Source organism: Pristiophorus japonicus, chromosome 19 (genome assembly GCF_044704955.1).
Source record: "Pristiophorus japonicus isolate sPriJap1 chromosome 19, sPriJap1.hap1, whole genome shotgun sequence".
Taxonomy (NCBI): Eukaryota; Metazoa; Chordata; class Chondrichthyes; family Pristiophoridae; genus Pristiophorus; species Pristiophorus japonicus.
Genome location: NC_091995.1, coordinates 71,308,491 through 71,323,683, shown reverse-complemented (window position 1 = coordinate 71,323,683; position 15,193 = coordinate 71,308,491). Strand labels below are relative to the sequence as shown.

The window sequence follows — 15,193 nt, the reverse complement described above, 5'->3', positions numbered from 1 at the left end:
CCCTGTGTTGTGACAGAGCAGTTCCACGCGGTCAGTGACCACCTCGTTCACTGTTGTGTTTCAGGAAGTAGCCTGTGGGAAATGAAGAGTGTGTACCGAGCCCATCGGACCCCCGTTGGCCCGGCCGTGGTGCTCCCCGACATCGACGGCGATGGGTTCGCAGACCTACTGCTCGGGAGCAGGCCGGCTGCACAGGTAGGGAACCACCCACGACCTCCGCGTGGCAGAACTGCAGCGCTCCCAGTGCGGCCGCCGCAGCATGGCACCCTCGGCTGGCGGGCACCGTTCATGCCCACTGAGCGCAGTGGCAGCGCTCTTGCCTCTTGATTCCGAAGCTTACTCGGTCAATCACCATTCCAGCATTTGGGCACACGGGGGGGGGGGGGGGGGTAAATCTCTGTAGGCATCCTCCCGCTTGTATGCCCCCGCTCTGGCGAGGTTGCAGCGGTTAAGGAGAAAAGCCTCCGTGGAAATTTATCCCCGGCTGACAGTCGACTGAGGGGCAGCTCGATTGTCAGAGGCGTGCCGTCTTTTGGATGAGGCGTTAAACCGAGTGGACGTAAAAGATCCCGGGGCACTATTCGAAACAGAGCCGAGAGTCGTCGCACTGTTGGAGCCAGCATCCCTGCGTCCATCAACACCAACAAGTGAGCAGATTCGCTGGCCGTTCACCACAGTCTGTGTTTGTGGGACCTTGCTATGCGCAACTGAGCCGCAACCCATCAGCCCCTAGTCAGTTTAGGTACGCCTGAGTGTGTTGCTTGGTTACAGTGGGAATAAAACTATCGTGCTTTCCAACTGTCTCTTGACATTTGCTGATCAGTGCTCTGTACCCACCGAGCCAGTCGCAGGGGCTCACGTTCAGAGCTCTGTACCCACTGCGCCAGTCTCGACCACACGCTCCCCGCCCCCACCCAGAGGTGCCCTGCCCCTCCCCCCAGAGCTCTGTACCCACTGCGCCAGTCTCGACCACACGCTCCCCGCCCCCACCCAGAGGTGCCCTGCCCCTCCCCCCAGAGCTCTGTACCCACTGCGCCAGTCTCGACCACACACTCCCCGCCCCCACCCAGAGGTGCCCTGCCCCTCCCCCAGAGCTCTGTACCCACTGCGCCAGTCTCGACCACACGCTCCCCGCCCCCACCCAGAGGTGCCCTGCCCCTCCCCCAGAGCTCTGTACCCACTGCGCCAATCTCGACCACACACTCTCCGCCCCCACTCAGAGGTGCACTGCCCCACCCAGAGGTGCCCTGCCCCCACCCAGAGCTCTGTACCAACTGCGCCAGTCTCGGGGGCACACGCTCCCTGGCCCCACCCAGTGCTGAGTACCCGTGCACACAGCTAGTGCCCAGTCTCGAGTACCCCTGCCCGCTGCTGATACAACAATTGCAACAGACCCTGGCATCTTATCACCATGGTTATTTTGCCAATCAACAATAGGCCAAGCTGCCTGGTGTTGATGTGTAGGCGGTGGGTAATGGGCACTGATCAGACAACTCCTGTCGCGAGCTGACAGAAAGGTGCCGTTTGCGGTTTGGAGCAGCGAGCTGCGTGTGAAATGGAGTGGGTCAGGCCCATCACTCAGGAGGACCCTCGAAACACGACTGCTCTGATGCCCCCTCGAGTGGGCTGCAGCTTCATTGAATCAGCTCGAGGATGTTACAGGACTTGGTCTGCCTTTATTCAATGTTCTCCCCTCTCCTAAAGGAGAGCTTGCTCCACTCCCCATTCTTAGCGTATAGACTTAGACAGTGAGTCGTTTGATTGATTCTCGGGATGTGGGCATCGCTGGCATTTATTGCCCATCTCTAGTTGCCCGGAGAAAGTGGTGGGTCATCTTTGGTGGTGAGCAAATGGGGTCCTGATTGGTCAGCAGGTTTCTTTCAACATCACCGGTTTGATACAAACAGGGGTTTGCTGGGCCACTTCAGGGGGTAGTTAAGAACATAAGAAATAGGAGCAGGAATCGGCCATTTGGCCCCTCGAGCCTGCTCCGCCATTCAATAAGATCACCCCAAAATCCTTCACCCCCAGAGTCCACGCTGGTGTGGGACTGGAGTCATGTATAGGCCAGACCGGGTAAGGACGGCCGGTTTTCTTCCCTAAAGGACATTAGTGAACCAGTTGGGTTTTTAACGACAATCTTCAGGGTCACTTTTTCCACCCAGAGCGTGGTGAACCTGTGGAATTCTCTACCACAGAAAGTTGTTGAGGCCAGTTGGTTGGATATATTCACGAGGGAGTTGGATGTGGCCCTCACGGCTAAAGGGATCAGAGGGTATGGAGAGAAGGCGGGAGTGGGGTACTGAAGTTGCATGATCAGCCATGATCGTATTGAATGGTGGTGCAGGCTCGAATGGCCTGCTCCTGCACCTATTTTCTATGTTTCTGTGTTTACTGGGACCAGCTTTTTAATTCCAAATTCAATGCTCAGACTCGGATTTGAACACGGCCCTCTGAATTACTGGTCCAGGCCTTTGGATTACTGGTCCAGTGACATAACCATGCACCCCATGCTCCCAGCACCCAGCCACGAAGCGGCACGGGGAGATGACTGGGCGCAGGGTAGCTGCGTTGCATGCCCTTGCCTGGGGAATGGGCGAGCGCTGGGGGCGAGGAGTTCACTCAGGATAGAGCGAGGAATCGGGACCACCAGAGAAGAGCCAAGCCTTGCTGCATACTGTCCTAACGAATTGTTTCTGTTCCAGAACAATCGGCTTCGTGACGTGTCCTTTGTGTTTGTGTCTGGAGCAAATGGGGTCCTGATTGGTCAGCCGGTTTCTTTCAACGTCACCGGTGACGGCAAGCTGATAGGCCCAAAGGCCTACGTGTCCGGAGGAAGGGCGTTCTACGTTCTGTTTGGTTACGGTAAGCAAGAGACAACAGAATTGTCTTCCCCCGATCCCCTTTGTAACATTTCACGACCGTTCCACGCCTGGTTCCTCTGCTCCTCAGCGCCCCTCATTGTGGTGTGACCCAGTGACCACACTCCATCAGCTCCGCTGGGCGGGCCACATTGTCCACATGCCTGACACGAGACTCCCAAAGCAAGCGTTCTACTCGGCACTCCTTCACGGCAAGCGATCCCCAGGTGGGCAGAGGAAACGTTACAGGGACACCCTCAAAGCCTCCTTGATAAAATGCAACATCCCCACTGACACCTGGGAGTCCCTGGCCAAAGACCGCCCTAGGTGGAGGAAGTGCGTCCGGGAGGGCGCTGAGCACCTCGAGTCTCATCGCCGAGAGCATGCAGAAACCAAGCGCAGGCAGCGGAAGGAGCGTGCGGCAAACCAGTCCCACCCACCCCTTCCCTCAACGACTATCTGTCCCACCTGTGACAGGGACTGTGGTTCCAGTATTGGACTGTTCAGCCACCGAAGGACTCATTTTTAGAGTGGAAGCAAGTCTTCCTTGTTTCCGAGGGACTGCCTATGATGATGGTGGTTAGGGAGGTGGTGGATTGCGACAACATTGGCCACTCAGGCTGGAGTGAACTTTAACCCCAGCTGGTGAGTCAGCTGATCTGGGGTGGTAGCAGGGTGCCGCAGTTGACACTTTGGGCCGCTGGGTTCAGGGGATGGGTTGGCTGAGGAGGGAGTTCCTGCTTCTGACCACGAGACATTCAGTCGCTGCAATGCCGGGGTCTACGTCCTGGGGAGGGGGCAACGTCAGACGCAAATTAATTTGTCGCCAAACCAATTGCCAACCGAGGCAAGCCATTGTGCCCACTGGCTCGCTGTAGAAGCACACCTAATCTGAATGAACTTCGGGGACTTGAGCTCATAATCCAGGCCGACACCCCTGACGCACACTGAGGGAGTGCTGCGCACTGTCTGAGGGGCAGCACTGAGGGTGCCGTCTTTCGGATGAGACGTTAGGTGGACATAAAAGATCCCACGGCACTATTTTGAAGAAGAGCAGGGGAGTTAACCCCGGCGTCCTGGGGCCAATATTTGATCCTCAACCAACATAAAAAAACAGATTATCTGGTCATTATCACATTGCTGTTTCCGGAGCTTGCCATGCTCAAATTGGCTGCCACATTTCCTACATTACAACAGTGACTGCACTTCAAAAAGTACTTCATTGGCTGTAAAGCACTTTGGAACATTCAGAGATCGTGAAAGGCGCTTTATAAATGCAAGTCTTTGTGGGAAGATTGCCAGAATGATACCAGGGATAAAAAAGGGTTAAATTATGAGGACAGGTGCACATACTAGGCATGTATTCACTTGAATAGAGAAGATTAAATGATGATCGAAGTGAGCTATTTAAGATGATTAATGGAGTTGATAGAGTAGATAGAGAGAAATATTTCCTCCTCCCTGACCCTGTTACCAACCACTCAATCAAACAGCTGCATCTTCAGCGCCATGCTCTGAGATTCCATCCCGTAATCTCTCCACCTCGGCAAGTTCCTTCCTGCTTTCGGAAGCTTTCATCGAGCCTATCTCGTTGATGCTCTCTTTCCCCCCCCCCCCCCCCCCCACTCCAGTCCCTAACCCTGCACAAGATAAAAGTTCACGAGGCTAGGGATGATATATTAACATGGATAGAGGATTGGCTAATGAACAGAGTCGGGATATATGGATCATTCTCTGGTTGGCAACCAGTAGCTAGTGGGGTGCCGCGGGGATCAGGGCTGGGACCCCAACTATTTACAATCTATATTAACGACTTGGAAGAGGGGACTGAGTGTAACGTAGCCAAGTTTGCTGACGATACAAAGATGGGAGGAAAAGCAATGTGTGAGGAGGACACAAAAGATCTGCAAAAGGACATAGACAGGCTAAGTGAGTGGGCAAAAATTTGGCAGATGGAGTATAATGTTGTAAAGTGTGAGGTCATGCAGTTTGGCAGAAAAAAATCAAAGAGCAAGTTATTATTTAAATGGAGAAAGATTGCAAAGTGTTGCTGTACAGCGGGACCTGGGGGTACTTGTGCATGAAACACAAAAGGATAGTATGCAGGTACAGCAAGTAATCAGGAAGGCCAATAGAATCTTGGCTATTGCAAAGGGGATGGAGTATAAAAGCAGGGAAGTCTTGCTACAGCTATACAGGGTATTTGTGAGGCCACACCTGGAATACTGCGTGCAGTTTTGGTTTCCATATTTACGAAAGGATATACTTGCTTTGGAGGCAGTTCAGAGAATGTTCATTAGGTTGATTCCGGAGATGAGGGGGTTGACTAATGAGGAAAGGTTGAGTAGGTTAGGCCTCTACTCATTGGAATTCAGATGAAATAGATGTGATCTTATCGAAACGTATAAGATTATGAGGGGGCTTGACAAAGTGGATGCAGAGAGGATGTTTCCATTGATGGGGGAGACTAGAACTAGTGTGCATGATATTAGAATAAGGGGCCCATTTAAAGCTGAGATGAGGAGAAATTTCTTCTCTGAGGGTTGTAAATCTGTGGAATTCGCTGCCTCAGAGAGCTGTGGCAGCTGGGACATTGAATAAATTTAAGACAGAAATAGACAGTTTCTTAAACGATAAGGGGATAAAGGATTATGGGAAGCGGGCGGGGAAGTGGAGCTGAGTCCATGATCGGATCAGCCATGATCATATTAAATGGCGGAGCAGGCTCAAGGAGCCGTATGGCCTACTCCTGCTCCTATTTCTTATGTTCTTATGTTTCCCCTCCCGCTCAGTGTGCATTCTGTATGTCGCTCTGACACTCCCTCGGTGTGAGCAGCACCTCAAAAATCTAAATTACCATGAAAATTAATCTCCGTAAATAATAGCGCAACATCATAAGTCACGGGGGGGGGGGGGGCGGAGTAAGTGGGGAAGAAAAGCCTTTTATTGGATGAACTGGGTTATTGTGACCATTTTGGAACTTTTGGGCTGCCATAGAATCATACAGTACAGAAGGAAGCCATTCGGCCCATCGAATCTGCGCCGGCTCTTTCGAAGAGCAATCCAGTCGGTCCCACTCCCCCCGCTCTTTCACCAGATCCCTGCAATTTTTTCTCCTTCAAGTATTTATCCAATTCTTTTTTGAAGGCTACTATTGAACGTATCCACCGCGCTATCAGGCAGTGCGTTCCAAATCCCAACCACTCCTTGCATAAAAACGTTTTCCTCATGTCGCCTCTGGTTCTTTTGCCAATCATCTTAAATCTGAGCCCTCTGGTTATCGACCCCTCAGCCATTGGAATCAGCTTCTCTTCATTTACTCTATCTGAACCCTTCATGATTTTAAACACTCTATCAAATCTCCCCTTAGCCTTCTCTGCTCTAAGGAGAACAACCCCAGCTTCTTTCATCCAACACGTAACTGAAGTCCCTCATCCCTGGAACCATTCTCGTAAATCTCTCTCACTTCTAAAAAGCTACAAATAAAATTTGCACGGTGACCTGAACTTGTGCGCTTCAGTCCTGGAGGGAGGAGGCATTTCTGTGTGCTCCTTACAGCTACTCACAGGCCCTCAAATCTGGCACCAAGCTTATGGTCTACAGGGCTGTAGTAATACCTGCCTTCCTGTATGACTCCGAGACGTGAGCCATACACAGCAGACACCTCAAATCACTGGAGAAATACCACCAACGCTGCCTCCGCACGATCCTGCAAATCCCCTGGGAGCACAGACACACCAACGTCAGTGTTCTCGATCAGGCCAACATCGAAGCACTGACCACACTCGACCAGCTCCGTTGGGCAGGCCACATTGTCTGCATGCCCGACACAAGACTCCCAAAGCAAGCGCTCTACTCGGAACTCCTACATGGCAAGCGATCCCCAGGTGGGCAGAGGAAACATTTCAAGGACACCCTCAAGTACTCCTTGATAAAGTGCATCATCATCATCCTAGGCAGTCCTTCGAGTCGAGGATGACTTGCTTTCACAGGTGTTTCAATGAAGGACCTAATATTCCCGGTCCCAAACTAAATCCTGAAGGGTGGAAGATGCCTGTGTGTGGATTGTTTTAACGTTGGGTGGCCGTTGCACACCAGCCACCACACGGGCTTGACAGAGTTAGGTCTTGGTCCAGTGGCAAGGGTTAACCAGGACGACTGGAGACCAGCTCTGCTTCACGGACTCAGTGCGTGCACATATCGCAGTGTGGGCTGGGCCGTGCTGCCCCTGGGACCTGAACTCTTGCCTCTCCCGGGCCCCGATCACATCCCTCTACAATCTCTGGCCGCTTCTTCGCCCCGACCTCGCCGCTTCTGCTGTACCTGCCCACGCTCCAATCACTGACCTGGACCTTGATGATGTCACTCTTCACTGCCGTTGCTCTCCTGCTCCAGCACGTGCTGTTCCCTGGAGTGGTCGGCCCCACGCTGCTCCTTCCACTCCCCGGCCTACTCCGATGCTACTCGCAGGCCGGGGACTGCGCAGACTGCTGGGCTAGGCCGCCACGCTGCTTCTTTCGCTCTCCAGCCTGCTCCAAGCCCCACCGATACCTGGGAGTCCCTGGCCAAAGACCGCCCTAAGTGGAGGAAGTGCATCCGGGAGGGCGCTGAGCACCTCGAGTCTCATCGCCGAGAGCATGCAGAAAACAAGCGCAGGCAGCGGAACGAGCGTGTGGCAAACCAGACTCCCCACCCTCCCCTTCCCTCAACGATTATCTGTCCCACCTGTAATTCCCGTGTTGGACTGTTCAGCCACCTAAGAACTCACTTTTGGAGTGGAAGCAAGTCTTCTTTGATTTCGAGGGACTGCCTCTGATGATACATATACGGACAACCTGTATTTATAGACCACCTTTAATGTAAATATTCAACAATAAGGCAAAAAATTCACCAGAAATAGCTTTTAAATACTCGTTGTTTATGAATGGCTGACGGCAACAGACCGATCTTTGGGAACAGGATGAGAGGGTGACTGTTGTTCCACAGTCGCTAGCACCACCTCCTGGCGAATATAAGGCGGCACAAGAAATATCCGAAGAGTTACACTTTGCGGAGCAGTGCCGCAGGTTTAGTTTCAGTGAGGTGGGCTGTGGCCACGGTGCTGAACAACACGGAGGCTGAGAAAGTGACTGAGAAGGGGAGGTCACTCAGGAAGTGGTGATCAGGTGACAGCAAGCCTAGGTGTTCAAGGCCTGCAGCTTGTCGGTGGAGAGGACGACGGAGAGTCAAGGAGCGGCACAGTTGTGAGGTGACCACTGCATTGTCGCGGGAGAAATACCACCAACGATGTCTCCGCAAGATCCGACAAATCCCCTGGGAGGACAGACGTACCAACGTTAGCGTCCTCGTCCAGGCCAACATCCCCAGCATTGAAGCACTGACCACACTTGATCAGCTCCGCTGGGCGGGCCACATTGTCCACATGCCAGACACGAGACTCCCAAAGCAAGCACTCTACTCGGAACTCCTTCACGGCAAACGAGCCAAAAGTGGTCAGAGGAAACGTTACAAGGACACCCTCAAAGCCTCCCTGATAAAGTGCAACATCCCCACCGACACCTGGGAGTCCCTGGCCAAAGACCACCCGAAGTGGAGGAAGTGCATCCGGGAGGGTGCTGAGCACCTCGAGTCTCGTCGCCGAGAGCATGCAGAAACCAAGCGCAGGCAACGGAAGGAGAGTGCGGCAAACCAGTCCCACCCACCCCTTCCCTCAACAACTATCTGTCCCACCTGTGACGGGGACTGTGGCTCTCGTATTGCATTGTTCAGCCACCGAAGGACTCATTTTAAGAGTGGAAGCAAGTCTTCCTCGATTCCGAAGGACTGCCTATGATGATGATGAGATACACCGTGTGAATCCCAAACTAACCAGCCGCGATTTCACCAGAAACTTGCCCCAATTCCCGCAACAGTTCACGTTTTCTCTTTTATTTTTAAATTCTGGTCTTGATTTGTAACATCATTTTTTTTTAATTTCAAGATATACTTTATTCATATAAAAATTTGCACAATACATTGGAAGACAGTTCAGTACATTTGGATGCAGTCAGCAATTCCATACAATACATTTGGATGCTGACCGCAGTTCCGTTCAACTCATTTGCTTGCTTTACATTTCAAGGTACATTTCAGTACAATCCAGGATACATTGTAATACAGTCATCAAATTAATTTACTAGTGACACTATACAGTACACGGAATGGGTGAGGGTACAGTTACATTTCTTTGCAACATACATTACTAAACAGAACTTGCATTATACATGGCACGACATAGGTGTTTTCAGATCACGGTGCTCTATGTATACAAAAAGTACGGCCCGAGGGGAGTTTTATACTGATTCCAGCCCCTGGGTTTACCGTGGCGGAAAGGCTTTAAACTGTGGCCCTTCCCCACTGTGCCTTTGCGGCAACTGCACCAATTTTAAGTGCGTCCCTCAGCACGTAATCCTGGATCTTGGATTGTGCCAGTCTGCAACACGCAGACGTGGACATCTCCTTGCTCTGGAAGACCAGCAAGTTTCGGCATCTTTCACCAAGTTGATGGCCCTCCAGCAGCAGATGATGTCTGTCTCGGTGTGTATCCCTGGGAACAGCCCGTAGAGCACAGAGTCCTGTGTTACGGAGCTGCTCGGGATGAACCTCGACAGCAACCACAGCATCTCCATCCAGACCTGCTTGCAAAGGGGCAATCCCGAAGGAGATGGATGACAGTCTCGTCCGCACCACAGCCAACTCGGGGGCAGAGTGCCGTGTCTCTGAAACCCCGGCTGTGGATGAACGCTCTGACGGGTAAGGCCCTCCTTACCGCCAACCAAGCTACGTCTTGGTGCTTGTGTGAAAGCTCTGGCGATGAGACGTTCTGCCAGACGAGTTTGACAGTTTGCTCGGGGAACCACCTGACAGGGTCCACCCTCTCCTTTCGTAGGGCGTCCAGGACCTTACGTGCTGACCACTGTTTTATGGCCTTGTGGTCAAAGGGGTTTTTTCTGAAAAACTTTTCCACGAAGGACAGGTGGACAGGCATGGTCCAACTGGTGGGGGTGTTTCGTGGCGTGTGGCCAGACCCATCCTTCGCAATACTGGGGACTAGAACCTCAGCACGTAATGACACTTGGTGTTTGCGTACCGGGGGTCTGTGCATAGCTTGATGCAGCCGCACACAAAGGTGGCCATCAGGATGAGGGCCACGTTCGGAACATCCTTTCCTCCACTGTCCAGAGATTTGTACATTGTGTCTCTGCGGACACGTTCCATTTTGGACCTCCAAACAAAGTGGAAGACGGCCCGGGTGACTGCTATGGCACAGGAGCGCGAGATGGGCCAGACCTGTGCCACGTACAGCAACACCGAGAGCACCTCACTCCTGATGACCAGGTTCTTTCCTGCCATGGAGAGGAAGCGCATCTTCCACCATCCCAGTTTTTTCTTCACTTTGGCGATACGCTCTTCCCAGTTTTTGGCGCACGCCCCGTCCGTTCCGAAGCATATTCCCAACACCTTCAGGTAATCTGGCTTAACGGTGAGGGCAATAAAGGATCGGTCGGCCCAGTTGCCGAAGAGCATGACCTCTCTCTTGCTGCGATTGACCTTCGCTCCCGAGGCCAGTTCAAACTAGTCGCAGATTGTGAGCAATCTGCGGACCGACTGCGGATCCGAGCAAAAAAACGGTGACTTCGTCCATGTACAAGGAGGTCTTGACCTGAGCGCCTCCGCTGCCTGAGATCGTCACCCCTCTAATGCCCGCATCCTTCCTGATGGACTCAGCAAAGGGCTCGATACAACACACAAACAAGACAGACGAGAGAGCACAGCCTTGCCTGACTCCAGATCTGATCGGAAAACTTTCAGTTCCCACCCGTTGATTAGAACTGCACTACCGATGTCTCTGTAGAGCAATTTGACCCAATTGCGGATACCCTCCCCAAACCCATTTTGGAGAGCACGTCCATCAGGTACGTGTGTGATATCCTGTCAAAGGCCTTCTCCTGGTCTAAGCTGATTAAGCAGGTGTCCACCCTCCTGTCCCGCACGTAGGCGATCGTATCCCTGAGTAGCGCGAGGCTATCAGAGATCTTCCTGCCGGGGACGGCGCAGGTCTGGTCCGGGTGAATCACCAGCTCAAGAGCAGACTTGACCCTGTTGGCGATGACCTTTGACATGAAAATGTTGTCCACATTGAGCAGCAAGATGGGCCGCCAGTTTTTGATTTCCTCCCTCTCCCCCTTCTGCTTGTAGATGAGGGTGATGATGCCTTTCCTCATTGATTCTGACATACTGCCGGCCAGAAGCATACCTCCGTACACTTCCAGCAGGTCTGGGCCCATCCAGTCCCACAGAGCCGAATACAACTCGACCGATAAGACGTCGCTTCCAGGAATTTTACTCGTCGCAAGGGACCGGACGGACTTTGTCATCTCGTCCAGAGTTAACAGGTGATCCAGACTCTCCCGCTCGCTGTCGTTTAGGACCTCTGAGATAGACGACAGGAAAGACTGAGAGGCTGCGCGGTCTGTGGGCTTGACGTCGTACAGCCCGGCATAGAAGGATTTGCTGACCCTCAGCATGTCGGGCTGCGAAGACGTCACAGAACCGTCTTCTTCCTTTAGGCTGGTGATCACAGAGCTCCCCCTGTGTACCTTTTGGAAGAAGAAACGCGAACATGTCTCATCCTGCTCGACGGAGCGGACTCTGGAGCGGAAAATGATTTTGGAGGACTCTGAGGCAAAGAGTGAGGCTTGCTGGCCCTTCACCTCTTCGAGTTCCTCCGCGACATCGACCCCATCGACTGCAGCAGGAGCAGGTTTTGCATCCTCTTCTGGAGTTGGGACAATTCCCTCTGTCTCCCTCTCGCCTCCTGAACACCTTTGAGGATGAAGAACCTCTTGATGTTCGTCTTGATTGTTTCCCACCAGTGCATTGGGGAATCACAGAGGGGTTTTACGGTTCTCCAACTTTTGTAATCCCTCTTGAGTTCCTCAACGTTTTCCGGGGTCAACAGTTTCACGTTGAGTTTCCATATCCTCCTGCCAACTTTCTGGTTTTCCTGTGGGCGACAGTCGGCCAGTAGGAGGCAGTGGTCAGAGAAGAACACCGGCGTGACGTCGGTGGATCTGACCTTGAGCGTGTGGGACACAAACAGGAAGTCTATTCTGAAACAGACGGACCCGTCTGGTCTCGACCAGGTGTATCTGCGCGGTGCTCCGTCTGCAGGGTTGCTGAAGACGTCGCACAGCTTGGCGTCTTTTACTGCGTCCATCAGGAGTTTGGACGTGGCGTCCTGTTTGCTGTCGGCTCTGCTGGATCGTCCAGCCGCATCGATGATGCAGTTGAAGTCACCGCCCAGAATGACCGGTCTGGGTGTCACCAGCAGCAGTGGGAGCTGCTGGAAGAGGGCCAGCCGCTCGCTTTTGAGAGGCGAGGCATACACGTTAATTAGCCTGAGAGGAACATTTTTATACAATACATCTGCTACGAGGAGGCGGCCGCCCACCACCTCCTTAACTTCGGTGATGGTGAAGTGGCCTCCCCGCAGCAGAATGCCCAGGCCGGAAGCCCGGCTGTCGTTGCCTCCTGACCAGACGGATTGCGACCAATGCTGGTAACTACTGAAGTGCGGCAGGCCACACTCCTGCAAGAACAGCAGGTCTGCCTTGACCTTGGCAAGTTACCCCAAGGTGGAAACACATCGCGTAGTTGACTTAATGCTATGCACGTTAATGGATGCAATCTTTAAACCCATTTTTAAATTGGTGATTACAATCCAAAAATTACATTTAGATCACGCAGTCCTTTGGCCCTGTGGCCTGTTCCCGTATGCATAGGTTAGCTTTAAACTTTTCTACTGCATCTTGGCTGAGATATGGATTGTCCTCTGCCTTGGGGATTGTTTGACCAGGGGACACCAGCAGTGTGGACGGAGGGTCCTCCAAGTCAACTGGGCTGCTCTCGCCTGGTGTTGGTTGTTCCTTGTGTGTATCCCCTATGGTGTCGTCGCTCACAGTGTTCTGGAGTTTGGGTGCATCTGTCGCTTTGTCACTCCCGGAGATCCGGAGCGGGGGTACATTGGTGGCTTCATCGCTCATCATACAACTAACTAAATAACTTGAACTGTATACAACACTCTTTAGGCCACAGCTCGAGTACTGCATGCAGTATGTGATTGCACTGGCGAGGTGTAATGTATTTGCTTCATGGGTTCTTTGCTTAAGAATTCATAACAACACATTGTTATTAAGAACAAGTTGGTTTACAACAAAGGTTTAACAATCGCACTACACATTACCGGTTCGTCCACTAGGCTCACATCTGCATACCTCATCGTGGATGACCGAAATTCAACTGGCTGGAGTTTTTTTTGAGTCTTGTGAACATCGCGTGATTGGCTAAGCCACTCAATGCAACAGCTCGACACAATCGCGTACATTACAAGAGGGCACAGAGGAGATTTACCAGGATGTTATCGGGACTGGAGAATTTTAGCTCTGAGGAAAGATTGGATAGGCCAGGGTTGTTTTCTTTGGAACAGAGCAGGCTAAGGGGAGACTTGATTGAGATGTATAAAATTATGAGGGGCCTAGATAGAGTGGATAGGAAGGACCTGTTTCCCTTAGCAGAGGGACCAATAGCTCGGGGGCATAGATTTAAATTATGTGGTCGGAGGATTAGAGGGGAGTTGAGGAGAACTTTTTTCACCCAGAGGGTGGTGGGGGCCTGGAACTCACTGCCCTTTAAAAGGGTGGTAGAGGCAGAAACCCTCATCACTTTTAAAAAGTACTTGGATGTATACTTGGAATGCCGTAACCTACAGGGCTAGGGACCAAGAGCTGGAAAGTGGGATTAGGCTGGATAGCTCCTTTTCGGTCGGCACGGACACGATGGGCCAAATGGCCTCCTTCTGTGCCATAAATTTCAATGATATCCGTGCAGACAGCCCTGGGTCAGAGATCAGCTTTGTAAATCAGTGAACAGCAGCTGAAACATTTGAAAGAAAGACACAGTGGGAGCACAAAGCAAGACTCCGAGTTACTCGAATGGGGAACATGCGCTGTCGGTCGAGAATCCTCCTGCTCTTCACTAACCCAGAGTCCTTGCTTTTAAAGGGAACATCCAGGCTATGTCCGTGAGGGACATATACAAGCAGGCCAATGGCAAAGGCAGCTTGCCTCCACCTCTACAAATCCAGGACTCCGTTTGGGAACCGAAGAGAGAGGGAAACCGGTCTGGACTGTTGGAGGTGTACAGGTGATTATACAGGTGTTTTGGTGATGACCTCTGATGGATTTGACAGTAGCTTCCGAGAGCAGCCATTTCCTTTGGCCAGGGGTGCGCTGGGATGTGGAGGGAGATTGCTCCAACTCACTGCAGTCACCAGGCCGAGCTCAGCCACTCCCTCAGTCTGGGGGATGTTAAAGATCGAGAGTGGGTCCCAGTCACTGGTCAGGGAGAGTGGGCCCCAATCACTGGTCAGGGAGAGTGGGCCCCAATCGCTGGTCAGGGAGAGTGGGCCCCAATCACTGGTCAGGGAGAGTGGGCCCCAATCACTGGTCAGGGAGAGTGGGCCCCAATCACTGGTCAGGGAGAGTGGGTCCCAATCACTGGTCAGGGAGAGTGGGTCCCAATCACTGGTCAGGGAGAGTGGGTCCCAATCACTGGTCAGGGAGAGTGGGCCCCAATCACTGGTCAGGGAGAGTGGGTCCCAGTCACTGGTCAGGGAGAGTGGGCCCCAATCACTGGTCAGGGAGAGTGGGTCCCAATCACTGGTCAGGGAGAGTGGGCCCCAATTACTGGTCAGGGAGAGTGGGCCCCAATCGCTGGTCAGGGAGAGTGGGCCCCAATCGTTGGTCAGGGAGAGTGGGCCCCAATCACTGGTCAGGGAGAGTGGGCCCCAATCGCTGGTCAGAGAGAGTGGGCCCCAATCACTGGTCAGGGAGAGTGGGTCCCAATCACTGGTCAGGGAGAGTGGGCCCCAATCACTGGTCAGGGAGAGTGGGTCCCAATCACTGGTCAGGGAGAGTGGGTCCCAATCACTGGTCAGGGAGAGTGGGCCCCAATCACTGGTCAGGGAGAGTGGGCCCCAATCACTGGTCAGGGAGAGTGGGCCCCAATCACTGGTCAGGGAGAGTGGGCCCCAATCACTGGTCAGGGAGAGTGGGCCCCAATCACTGGTGAGGGAGAGTGGGCCCCAATCACTGGTCAGGGAGAGTGGGCCCCAATCACTGGTCAGGGAGAGTGGGCCCCAATCGTTGGTCAGGGAGAGTGGGCCCCAATCGTTGGTCAGGGAGAGTGGGCCCCAATCACTGGTCAGGGAGAGTGGGCCCCAATCGTTGGTC

The 15,193-nt window shown here is 52.9% G+C and overlaps 1 protein-coding gene across 4 annotated transcripts in view; it reads left to right on the top strand.

Annotated features, from left to right (window-relative positions):
- fam234b (family with sequence similarity 234 member B) overlaps positions 1-15,193 on the top strand; it is an 85,268-nt gene that overhangs the window by 27,637 nt on the left and 42,438 nt on the right. For all 4 annotated transcript variants that reach the window (XR_011587864.1, XM_070861555.1, XM_070861556.1 and 1 more), the window contains exons 5-7: positions 65-195; positions 2,706-2,865; positions 13,964-14,105. Coding sequence is in view for 3 of the 4 variants with exons in the window: in XM_070861555.1 (XP_070717656.1) it covers positions 65-195; positions 2,706-2,865; positions 13,964-14,105 (433 nt within the window). In the remaining variant the exon portion in view is untranslated. The remainder of the gene's footprint in view (positions 1-64; positions 196-2,705; positions 2,866-13,963; positions 14,106-15,193) is intronic.